The sequence below is a fragment of the Glycine soja genome, chromosome 20, assembly GCF_004193775.1.
Source record: "Glycine soja cultivar W05 chromosome 20, ASM419377v2, whole genome shotgun sequence".
Taxonomy (NCBI): Eukaryota; Viridiplantae; Streptophyta; class Magnoliopsida; order Fabales; family Fabaceae; genus Glycine; species Glycine soja.
This window is the reverse complement of record NC_041021.1, coordinates 40,720,831-40,734,191: the sequence shown is the minus strand read 5'-3', so window position 1 is coordinate 40,734,191 and position 13,361 is coordinate 40,720,831. Positions and strand designations below refer to the sequence as shown.

Genomic DNA, 13,361 nt, shown 5'->3' with positions numbered 1-13,361 from the left:
TTAAATAATATTTTATATATTAAAAAATTATTCAAATCAAATTCTAAATTTAACTGAAATATATTAACTAATACATTATATTATATTGATGAATATTCAATACTCTTGAGACTAGTTATATAATTTTATTATTTTAGCGATTACCTAAAAGTAGGGATGATGCTTTATTGGTTTAATTACTTGTTTTGTTCTTATAAATTTGCGTCGTAGTCCCAGTATAGCTTTGTATGATTGTATCATGCTAGTAGGATAAATCAGCCTTAATTAAAAAAAAAATGAAACGTGTTTAATATGAAAAAAATTCTTATATGTTATGACCCACTCTAAGGGAATAATCGATACAAACACTAACTCAAATGTCTTTTAACCTGGCAATCCTAAAGATCACAATGAACTATACTCTAACAAAACAAAAGATTTTTGAAAATTTGACAGTTCATTTGTATTTTACATCTCAAGAATAACAAATATATCTCAACCACTCAACAGAGAGGTAGCTAAAATTCACCAAACAAGGTCTCATCATTCAAATATGGTAATAGACTTGGCTCAAAATATAAAGTTATCCAACCATAACATATCAAGCCTAATGAATTGGGTGAAATGAAAAATTAAAAATAAAATAAAATAACCACTCTTATCCATATAGTTCCATTTTATTGAAGTGAAACAAAATAGTAGTCAAAATAACCAAATACTAACCACCGCTCAAAATAGAGGTCCTACCAAAAAGTGAAACTTTGGGGAGGAGTATATTAACATAAGTGCCAAATGAAAGTTTATTATACATTAGAAACAAAAGTAGACAATGCTATCAAATAAGAAATTAAATAATTATCGAGGATAAAAATCACTAGCCGACATCTCATTAATAGAGAATAGCACAGAACCATTGGCAGCTTGACTCAAACTTGATTCTTGTTGTATAACGATCTCTGGATCCATTCTACGTCTGTGTAAGAGAAATGCTGGTTCTTGTGGAGATGGCAATTCAAGTGAGTGGTTGTTAAAATATGAAATAATCGTTGTTATTGTAGGTCTATCATTTAGATTTTCTTGAACACACAATAAACCAATATGAATGCATCTAAGAACTTCCATTTGTGAATATCTTTCTTTTATGTTTGAATCCAAGATGCTTAGCGGTTCCTGATCCTTCCATTGTCTCCAAACCTATGAAAGTTTATCAAAATTAATATGCATATTATAACATTTATATAAATTAAAATCAATTTTGATTTATATTATATTATAGATTTAAATACTTTTTTATCATTATAATTTAGTGTGTTTTTTTGTTCTTGCAAATGTTTTTTGTTTTATTTTAATCCTTTCAAATTAATTTTATTTTTATTTTTTGTCCTTTAAGCAGTTAGATAATATTTTTTATTATTTAAAATGTTATGTAAATTACTTTAAGAACGAAAACAAAACAAATGTAAGAAATAAAATCTTTCAAAAAATATTATAAAAACAAAAAACATTACATTACAAAGAATAAAAAGATAATTAAGACTATATTATATATATATAATTATTTAAAAATTCTAGATTGTTATACTCACATAACCCATGAGCCCTTCCACAACATTGTGTGACTCATAAGCATTCACGCTCCTTTTTCCAGTAATAATCTCAAGAATCATGACGCCAAAACTAAATATATCTGACTTTTCAGAAAATTGTCCAAGCATTGCATATTCTGGTGACATATAGCCACTACAAAAAAAAAAAAAAAAAACATTTATCTAAACTATAACATGTAAAAGTGAGATCACAAGAAGAAAATATATAGATGAGAAAAACTTACTATGTTCCAACAATTCTATTAGTATTTCCAAGATCTTGATCAATTTCAACAATTCTAGCCATGCCAAAATCTGATATTTTAGGATTCATATTTTCATCTAATAAAATATTACTAGGTTTAAGATCACGATGTATAACTTTAAGTCGAGAATGTTCATGTAAATAAAGAATTCCCATAGCAATTCCTTTTATGATCTTGTAACGCTCCAACCAACTTAATTTTTGTTGTTGACCACCTACAAAAAAAAAATTATTAAATTAAATAGGGAAAGCAAGTAAAACATATTTTATAGCAAATCACTTGAATTAATTTAAGGTATGGTGTTTTAAAACCATACATAATGTATAAATCACTTTAACTTAAAAAAAAAGTTTAAGGTTGAAGGGGTCTAACCAAATAAAAGGTAATCAAGGCTCCCATTTGGCATATATTCATAAATAAGAATTTTCTCTTGATCTTCTAAGCAGAAACCTATAAATGTCACAAGATTTCTATGCTGTAACTTGGCTATTAATAAAATTTCATTCTTAAACTCAGTTGAACCTTGCTTAGAACTTGTTGAAAGCCTCTTGACAGCTACACGTCGACCATCACAAAGAATACCCTAAAAGCATATAAATCATCAATAGTTGTTTGAGTTGAAAACATGATAAAGAAAAGGAAAATAAAAGTCTGAGAAATGTTAAAAACCATCTTTTTAATATATTTTTTAAACATACTCGGTTATTTTTATTTAAAATTTTGTAATTTTTAATTTCTTATTTAATGAGTTTCTCTCTTATTTTTTTTGTAATTTTTAATAAATTTTAATTAATAATAGAGTGTGTAAAAAAATATATTATAACGTGTGTTGAAAATAATCCTTTAAAAGTTTTATCAAATTTTCTTACCTTATGAACTTCTCCGAATCCACCTTTTCCAATTTTATTCTCATGTGAGAAATTATCTGTTGCTGCTTTAATTTTAATCAAATCGAATTGCAATCCCTCTAAATTGATACTTTCATGACCAACTACACCAAAATATTTAAACATTTGAATTAGGTTAGCAAATTTCTTAAAACTTACGAAATAATAACATTTGAAGTATAATTTTATCCCAATCACAATACATACAGTTTTTTCTGAGAAGAGTTTTGTAGATAATACTTTTGCTTGTTTTTCTCCATCGCAAATAGCAGCAAAAGGAAAGGAGTACCGCCGAGACAACGATGAGGACAACAACTATGATAATAATTGACCGTGACCTACCTTTATTGTTTTCTACAAAAGAAGTTAACACATGTCCTTCAGGCACCGATCGATATAATAATTGTTAATGAGTCATGATGACAATAGCAGAAATGCCTTGCTATAGGAAGAGAAAAGAAAAGAAGAAAGTGACAAGAATTGTGAAGTGTAATAGTGATAACTAGAAGGTAAATGTAATTATTGTAAAGAATGAGTTGAATGTTATGGTCACTTACCATATAAAACAATTTTACTGTTTTATGACAAATTCATTTCATCCCAAATTATTATTAATATAATTTTAAAAATAAATATTTTAAAATTTAATAAATTTATCATATATAATTATTTGTGATTAATTAAATAATAATAATATAAAATTACATGATCCGACATAATATTTTCTATTAAAGTATTTTACTTTGTACTTTGACAGTGTTTTTAGTAAAAAAAATTAAATCAATCATAATATTGATATAAAATTTTAAATGATGATCACCGATGAGAAATCTAATTGATTATCTTTTTGTAAAAAAAAAATTTAATTATATTTTTTCATTTATAAAATTTAAAACAAGATCTTAAGGAAACAAGTTCAATAAGACGTACACCAACAACTTATTAATATTAAATACTTGCATCAAATTATTAAAGTAATTAATATGGTGTCAACCCTAAGCTAGTGGAGACTTGGCAACCAGTGGTGAGAAAATTTGAAAAAAATTGTCAGTTTGGAAATACAAGACCTTGTCATTTGCAGATAGGGTGTGTCTTATTAATTCGGTGTTGTCTTCTTTGTCAGTTGTTTTATTTTTCTTTTTTAAAAGTTCCTAGGAAGGATGGTAAGATGATTATTGAGTATCAAAGGAACTTTTTGTGGGGGTCTGAGGAGGGAAAAAGAAAAATGTGTTGGAAAAGTTGGGATACAATTTGTAAACCTAAAGAATATGGAGGATTTGGTGTAAAGAATGTTTTTATTTTTAACGATGTTCTTATATCCAAAGATTATGGAGCGATATTCTAAGATCAAAGTATGGAGGACAAAGAGGTTTAGAAATTTTGGTGGAGGAAAAATAAATTTTCTATATGGTGGAGGGACCTTCCTAATACGTGTGGTGGATCAAATGAGTCAAAGTGGTTTGAGTCTGAGGTGGTTTGGAAGGTTGGTATGGGGGACAAGGCTAGATTTTGGAGTGATTGTTGGGTGGGGCAACAATCTTTAGCGTCAAAGTACCCTAGATTGTTCTTAAATTCATCTCAAAAGGAGGCTACTATTGCAAACATGGGTTATTGGAAGGGAGGGCAGTGCTATTGGAATTTTACTTGGCATAGGGGGTGGTTTGAGTGGGAGCAAAATTTGTTTGATAGGCTGGTGGAAGAAGTGGAAGGAATACCATTACAAAAGGAAGTTATGGATAGTTGGCGGTGGCTACTGTAACTACTGGGTCCTATGACACAAAATCACTATTTGTGGCTCTGAATAATCTCTTGTTGGGGTCTACACTTGACCCTTTGCTTGTTGAAATGTGGAACTTAAAGCTCCCTCCAAAGATTAACATTTTTCTTCGGAGACTTTTTCGAAATAGACTACCCAGTGGAGATAACTTTGCAATAAGAAATATGGGAGGAGGCGGACATTGCTTCACATGCCCTTTTTGTGGAATACATGATGAATCGATGGCTCATACTCTATTATGGTGCCCCTGTGCAATGGATATGTTGGTGGTTGATTAGATGATAGTTGATAGTTAATAGTTTTAGAGAATTGTTTTAGAAAGAAGGCTATGTCATTGATTTCTTGGATTGTCAATTACAACATACCTATTGCCTATTTATAGGCTCAACACACCAACCTCTCAATGGTGGTGAATGTTTCTACATTACTTTAGGTTTTTCTAGAGTTTTCATGATAGATTAGTATCATGATAGTTCTAGATTCTTCTATCTTATACATACACTTATAGTTCTAGATTGTTCTACCATATTTATACACATTATAGTTCTAGATTGTTCTACCATATTCATATACACTGTAGTTTTAGATTGTTCTACCATATTCATACATATTATATTTAAGAATATTCTAGAAATTTGTAGCAATTTCAACACTCCTCCTTGATGCAAATTTCTGTGACTCCGAGCATAGCTCGTAATTCTTCAAATCTTGGTCTCGGCAAAGCCTTCGTGAATATGTCTGCAATTTGATCTTCTGTTCTGCAGTAGTCGAGTTTGATCTCTTTAGTTGCTTCAGCTTCTCTGATAAAGTGATACTTGATTGCTATGTGTTTTGTTCTGATGTGATGAACTGGATTCTTCGCCATTGCAATTGTTGATTTGTTGTCACAGTTGATTTTAGTAGGCTCATCTTGTTTCCCGTGTAGATAAGATCATCTACATATAGAGAGAGTAAGAGAGTGTTCTGACCTTGAGACTTAATGTAAAGTGTAGGCTCACTCTTGCTCCTCTTGAATCCTCGATCCATGAAATACTGATCGATTCTGCTATATCATGCTCGAGGTGCTTGCTTCAAACCGTAGAGTGCTTTTCTTAGTCTTAACACTTTGCTTTCTTTGCCTTCAGACACGAATCCTTGTGGCTACTCCACATAGATCTCTTCTTCAAGTACGCCCTTAAGGAAGGCGGATTTGACATCTAGTTGATGGATACTCCATCCTTTTTGTGACGCAAGAGCTATTAGAACTCTTATGGTATCAAGACGAGCTACTGGTGCAAATGTCTCATTGTAGTCAATTCTGGGTTGCTGTGAGTAACCCTTAGCTACTAGCCTCGCCTTGTGTTTCTGTATGGTGCCATCAGGGTTGAGCTTTGTCTTATAGACCCACTTAACCCCAATGATATCTTTTACGATTTACTAACTCCCATGTGTTGTTTTTCTCGATTATCTGTATCTCTTCTTCCGTTGCCTTGAACCATACTTCCCGCTTTAATGCTTCTTCAAAGCTTCCAGGTTCAAGTATGGCCAAGTTACAGGTTTCATATATGTCCACCAAAGATCTTACTCGTCTTGGAGTAGACTCTGGTGATCATAGTTCTTGATCTTGTTGTTGTGGTAGAGGTGAAGGTGGTTCACCTGGGTCTTCTTCCTCAGCTTCTTCTTGAGGTAGTTGAGCGGGTATAAGAACGTTCTTCTCCACTTTTTCTTCATCCCAATTCCAAGAAGCGTACTCATCAACTTCAACATCTCGACTGATGACGAGTTTCTTAGTTTGCAAGTTGTAGACATGGTAGCCCATAGAGATATTGCTATACCCAAGGAAGATACCTCGTATAGTCTTGTCTTCAAGCTTATGCCTCTTCATGTCTAGAATATGAATGTAGCATATAGATCCAAAGACCCTTAGGTGCTTTGCTGATGGCTTCTTCCCGTCCCAAGCTTCAATTGGAGTCTTGTCTTTTACAGACTTAGTTGGACATCTGTTGAGTATGTAAACAGCAGTGTAGACTGCTTCAGCCCAGAATGTGTTAGGTAGTCTCTTTTCCTTGAGCATCGATCTAGCCATTTCCATAACCGTGCGATTCTTTCTCTCGGACACTCCATTTTGTTGAGGAGAATATGCGACTGTAAGTTGTCGCTCAATGCCTTCATCCTCACAAAATCTGTCAAACTCGCAAGAGGTGTACTCTTTGCCGCGATCACTTCTTAGTACTTTTATCCGTTTTCCACTTTGATTTTCAGCAAGGGCCTTGAAATTTTTGAATACTCCAAAGACTTCTGATTTTTCTTTTAGAAAATATACCCATGTCATTCTAGAGAAGTCATCAATGAAGAGTATGAAGTACCTGTTGTTCCCATGTGATGGTGTCCTCATTGGTCCACAAATGTCCGTATGTATCAGCTCCAATAGATCTTTCGCTCTCCATGCTCCGCTTGTTGAGAAAGGAAATCGGTGTTGCTTACCAAGGAGACATCCTTCACACACTTCATTGTTCTCCTTTATGCTTGGAAGATCTCTCATCATATTCTTCTCATGTAACAACTTCAAGGCATGTGCGTTGAAGTGGCCAAATCTTCGATGCCATAGCCATGAATCATCAACTTGTACCTTTATGGCAATGTTTGTTGCATATTTTAAATTTAGAGGGAAACTTCTATTGCTCTTATTCATCTTTACTTGGGCTATCTCAGACCTTTTATTTTTGTTGTCTAAGATTTTGCATACACCTCCTTCAAAGTGAAGTGTGTAGCCTCTCTCCATCATTTGACCAATGCTTAGAAGATTTTCTTTTAGACTGGAAACTAGTAAGACATCATGGATGAGTCGCGTACCTTTATCTGTCTCCACCATGACAGTGCCTTTGCCTTTTGATTCAACCACACTTCCATTTCCCAGTCGAACTTTGACTTTGACAGACTCATCAATACTTTTGAAAATAGTTTCATCCTTGGTCATGTGATTGCTACATCCATTATCCAAGTACCAGTTTCCTCCCTTTTCTTTTATTGAGTCTTGAGTGGCGTAGAACGTACATTGTTCTTGATCATGCTCCTCTGCGATATTAGCTTGATGCCTATTTTTGTTGCGACAATTTTTCTCTACGTGCCCAAACTTCTTGCAATGGTTGCATTGTGGCATATTACGGAACCAACAATTTTTCTCTGCGTGGCCTTCGCCTTTTGCATATATTGCATGGAGGATTTTTATATGTTTTGTTCTTAAGGAAATTCCTAGAACCTTATCTTCTTCTGGAAGTTTCTCTATAATTTTTCTTTCCTCCATTTTCTTTGTTTTGGGGCTGAAATTTAAACTTTGACTGAAAGGCATTTTCAATTGTATCTTCTTTATGCCTATATAGTCTTTGCTCATATGCTTCAAGAGAGTCCACAAGTTTTGTCTCTGATAGAGTGGACAGATCTTTGGTTTCCTCAATCGTTGTCACGATTGGGTCAAACTTTTGGGGCATAGTAATTAGAATTTTCTCAACAATTTTCTTGTCAAGAATATCTTCCCCAAAAGCTCTCATTTGATTAACTATTCCTTTAACTTTAGAATAGTAATCTTTAACTGTCTCAGACTCCTTCATCTTCAATAGTTCAAAATCTCTTCTTAGAGATTGAAGTTTAATGGCATGTACCTTAACACTTCCTTGAAACTCCTCCTGCAATGTGTTCCACGCTTCTTTAGCAGTCTTAGCTCCCATAATTCTTGGGAAAATTGGATTAGTCACCGCTTGTTGCAAGGTGAACAACGCCTTTAAATTTTTCTGTTTATTTTTCTTCAACTCTTTTTCTTGAGATGCATTAAGAGCTGAAGTATCCACGGGAATGGTGAAACCTTCTTCTACTATGTCCCATAAATCTTGAGATGAAAAATATGTTTCCATTTTAACACGCCAGAAATCATAATTTTCACCATTGAAGATAGGGACAGAAATAGTTGACGATTGAGTATTGTTATCCATAGCTTAGAAAAAATATTATTAGAGTGGGTTAATAGTACAAAGGAAATTTTTGAAGTAGTTGGGAGGATTTTGGAATGGTAGGTAGGTAAGATAACTACGCCCAATGTATGACCGAGCATAGCTCTGATACCACTGTTGGTAGTTGATTAGATGATAGTTGATAGTTGATAGTTTTAGAGAATTATTTTAAAAAGAAGGCTATGTCATTGATTTCTTGGATTGTCAATTACAACATACCAATTGCCTATTTATAGGCTCAAGTCACAAACCTCTCAATGATGGTGAATGTTTCTACATTACTTTAGGTCTTTCTAGAGTTTTCATGATAGATTAGTATCATGATAGTTCTAGATTGTTCTATCTTATACATACATTTATAGTTCTAGATTGTTCTACCATATTTATACACATTATAGTTCTAGATTGTTCTACCATATTCATATACACTATAGTTTTAGATTGTTTTACCATATTCATACATATTATATTTAAGAATATTCTAGAAATTTATAGCAATTTCAACACGATATATGGAAACGGTGTTATGCATGGTTAAAACTCTGGTGCTACCAGAATCGGTGAAATGCATTATCAACAACATCATTTGTTGTTTGATAGTAGGACTGCGCAAGCTAGGTGGAAATATGTTTGGTGTGGAGTTGCATGGGTGCTATGGAATAGTAGGAATAATATTGTGTTCCGTGGACAGAACTTTCATAATCATGAAAATGTTATCTTGTACTTCTGTGTTACGCGATATAAGGAACTTTCAATGATATATGAGAAATGCATAGAAACTAAAAAAAACATGTTATCTTGTATGTAATAAATTTAGATTAAGTTGAGAAATGCAAGAAGAGAATCGTATCTTTTTATGTTGACTTAGGATATCAACAATATAATTATTACAGATAATATTAATTAGGTTTGTCTAACTAACTCTAACTAAAAATGGTTAAGACAATCTTATCCTATGTGATTCAATAAAATAACATTCATTAATTTGTTTAGATTTTTTTATGCACAGAATTTTATTGGTTCATTTAAGATGGAATTATTTAATCTCATTTTTCATTCGAGGTAGTTAGACCACCGCTATTAATTAATATATTTAAGGCATGGTTAAAAATTAAAATAATATTTTTATAAAAATGTTATTTACACATTTTATTATAACTTTTTACGTAATTTTATTATAAATTTATTAAAAAATATTAATTACTTAACTTTTTAATTAGCAAAAGGGCTATTAATTACTTAGCTAGTATGCATAAAGAGGACACTTAATACTATTTTGTAATTATTAAAAATTATTATTAAAATTTTATTTTATAATCTCTATATTTTACCAAAAAATACTCTCTATTTTAAAATAAATGACGTTTTAACAATCAAAAATCCATATTAAATTGTTTTACGATTTCGAGGAAGCATTAATTTTTAATTCTAATTTTACTCTAAGTAAATAATTAATGTGATGGAATATCAACCTTATGATAGAGAATAAATAAAAAAGATGATTTAATATAAGAGTAATAATACACCAATACCCTCTTTTTTTTTGAAAAAAAAAACACTCTTATTTTAAACTCATTTCTCTTTATGTTTTTCTTTTTATCACATCATAAATTTTATCATTTCTATTTTTTTTTTCTCTCCCGATATTTCACAAGCACAATGGATGTTCATCAAACCTTTTTCTTAAAGAAATTTATTTTACTCGTTAAGTTTTGTTGTTTCTGTCAATCTGAGAAAAAAAAATTAATGTCGATTACTTTGAAACGAAGGTAGCTGTGTCCACCACTAGGTGGCAAATTATTTTATACTTTTGGTTTCACTTTATTATACAGATATCATTTTACAATATTTCATTTGAGTAACAGGTTGTATACACATAATTTTTACGTAGAAAAAAAATTATATACTGACAGTATTTTATACTGACATGAGTATCATTTAATGACATTTTTAAAAATAAACAAGTATATTTTTAACAAAAATACTTTTAATATTTTTTTATCAAGATTATATTTTTTTTAAAAAGGAATAAATATTAAAATATGAAGAAACGATTTTAATTTTTTCAAATTTCAGAAACAATAAATTATACAAAAGAATTCAAAAGATATTTGATTTTTTTTTCAAAAGGATTGATACGAGAATTGGGAATCTCTGGAATTAAAAATAAGTTGGATAATGTGTATGTCAGTTAAATTGTTTATAATTTTTCTTTTAACAGAAAATGAAATGTTTTTTTTTTTTTGGTGTAGTTTCTTTAAAACTGCAGAAAAGTTCAGTACCATAACTTTGAAAGTTGATTAATTAGGCGATGTTTGCATGAAAAAATAGCTTGAATAGGAACATCACCTGCACTTGTTGGAGGAGGACTGGGTTGCCTGTACGCCTCAACTCGGTCATCATCTGTGTAAAAAGGGGACAACCCAAACATGATATAGCAGCTAGGAGATAGTACTTTTCCCTCTGGACTCGCCAAACAACACCATGGAATTTCGTATTTGAAAATCTTGTCTAAACAGCTGCCGCAATCGTCATTAGATAGATCTGGCGTACATTGAGCAAGAGTATAGAGGGTTTGCTGATCATTCAGTTTTACTTCTTTTGTTCCATAATTCTTAATGGTACTGTCCTCTATCACGGACTTCACTTCAGGTAAAGTAGTCGCCATAGTCCAAGTGAAGAAGCTTTGCAGCTGGTTGGGATTGGAAGTATTGACGATACTGAAGTTTTGATAGGTTGGAGTTGTGTCCACTGTGGAGATAAGGGATGAGCGATTATTGGAATAGCGAAGCAAGCAGTGATTGTACCATATGATGGCCTCTTTGGAAGAGGGGCACTCTGAGGATATTCGTTGGGTCGCATTTAGGACACATTGCTGACAGAGAATAGTGGAAAGGTTCCCGCGGCACATGAAGAGTCCACTCACCGTGTCAGATGGGTTTTTGCCCTCGACGGTGGTCTTGGAGAAACCGGTTTTGGTGGTGGTGAAATTGGAAGACAAGGATGAGAGAAGGGACTTGAGATTGGATAGAAAAGCGCGGTCCGTGGTGATCATGGTTTCGTTGCTGGAACAATTGTGGGAAAGATAAGCAGGATGTTGTGAGTCTGTGGTGGAAAAATTTGTGGAAACCTCTCCTGTTGGTGCCAGAGCGGTACTGGGGCGATAGAAAGGGTACACATCGAACCTAATACTACAGCTACGAGTGGAAACAGGTGACCCTAAACCTTCACAAAACTGTTGACTATTCGCTATGGAAGCATTTAGACATTTTCGGCAATCTTGGGGAGAGAGGTCAGATGTGCACTGTGCCTCACAGTAAAGGCTCTGAAATCCTCCAGATATCCTTGCTTCCTTTGTTGCATATTTCTTTGCACCAACAGTCGAATTCGCTGCCTCATCAGCGACTTCGTCAATTGTTTTGGAAAGCACACTCATCCAGTTTGTTTTGTCGAACGCATCAGAAATGGAGCATGCAGCGAAGTAAAAACTTGAGTCAACGGTAGAGAAGAAAGAACGGTTGGAAAAGCGAATCATGCAGTCTCCGTGCACAATCCGAGCATTTGTGGACAAGGAACAATTTGGATATGAATCGGAGAGTATGTCTTTGGTTGCATTTGCGACGCACTGGCTACAAAGCTGAGGGGGTAAGTCACCCCAGCACAGGAACATTCCATAGACAGTACTCTCGGAGTGGTTTCTACTGCCAACTGTGGTGTTGTAGTATTGCTTGTTAGCTGTGGCGTTGGAAGATAAATAAGACAGAAGGGTCTTCACGTTCAATTGGACGGTGCTGTTTGGAGTGGTTAGGTTGTCTGAACAATCGTAGTTCAGATCACCACGGTCGAACTGTGCTATAGTGGTTACGAAATTGTTGGTCAAGGTGAGAAGGATAAAGAGGTAGACAAACTTGAAGGAAGCCATAAGGACTTGTTTTAATCTTATTCTTTGATAGAAATAGCACTAGCATGTCACAGATGGATATGCTATGGTTTTTGCAGTTCTATATATATATATAGTGTAATGGCTATGGGCTGTGGACTAGTACTTGAAACTTGAACTAAAGCCCCTCATTGCCTAGCCAGAGGACCCCAGTCAATGAAGCAGTAAGTCACGATTATTTGTCTTCACTTTCACGTAGTAGATTGTGTAAATTGTAATAACAACTTCCAAATGATTTCCCAGTCAATAAGTTTGAACGTTTTCGGTCAAAAAAAAAAAGTATGAGCGTTGGTATATTCAACTTTAAAAAAACAGCCTTCGATTTTTCCGGTCACTTGATTCGGATGTTTTGTTGAATCTGCCCGTGTAGCACAACGGGAATGAAATTTCATGTTAATTTCGTCAAATTTACCTTTTTCCAGAAAATAAGAGAGAATCCTGATTTTTTTTTCTCATTATCTATTATGAAAAACTAAGTATGAAAATTCACACCCTATGTATATTTTTTTTTTTTGGGGGGGGGGGGGAATGGGAACATTTTTCATTGTTAGAAATGACAACTACAAATATAGACTATTATATCATATATGAATGATCAAAATTAAAACAAAATTATATGTGAATATTTTAAGTGTTCATTTAATCACTAACTAATTTTTAATCTTAACCATTAATATAAGATTATATATATAACACAGATTTATAATTTCTATTTCACATAATAATAAAAGTTATCACTTCTTGATAGTTGCTAAGCCATATATGTGCGTTGTGTAGCTACGACGTGAGTGTGAAATAATAATTCTTGTGTGAGCATAAATACAAATTGTCAAATTATATTTACATGAAAGATTAAAATAAAATGAACATATACATGCCTTCTTAAGAACGTATGAACACTAACTAATTTTTATTCTCGACTATCCATTTTTAAGAATTCCTT

At 32.8% G+C, this 13,361-nt stretch overlaps 1 protein-coding gene across 1 annotated transcript; it reads right to left on the bottom strand.

Annotated features, from left to right (window-relative positions):
* Nucleotides 1-730: 730 nt before the first annotated feature.
* LOC114402922 (cysteine-rich receptor-like protein kinase 10) lies at nt 731-12,434 on the bottom strand. The gene is made up of 7 exons (XM_028365616.1): nt 10,828-12,434; nt 2,926-3,072; nt 2,701-2,822; nt 2,204-2,414; nt 1,811-2,045; nt 1,566-1,719; nt 731-1,173 (listed from the first exon to the last, which is right to left on the bottom strand). Exons 1-7 carry the CDS (start codon nt 12,398-12,400, stop codon nt 835-837), a joined length of 2,781 nt encoding a protein of 926 aa, XP_028221417.1. The 5' UTR covers nt 12,401-12,434; the 3' UTR covers nt 731-834.
* Between the last annotated feature and the right edge of the window lie 927 nt (nt 12,435-13,361).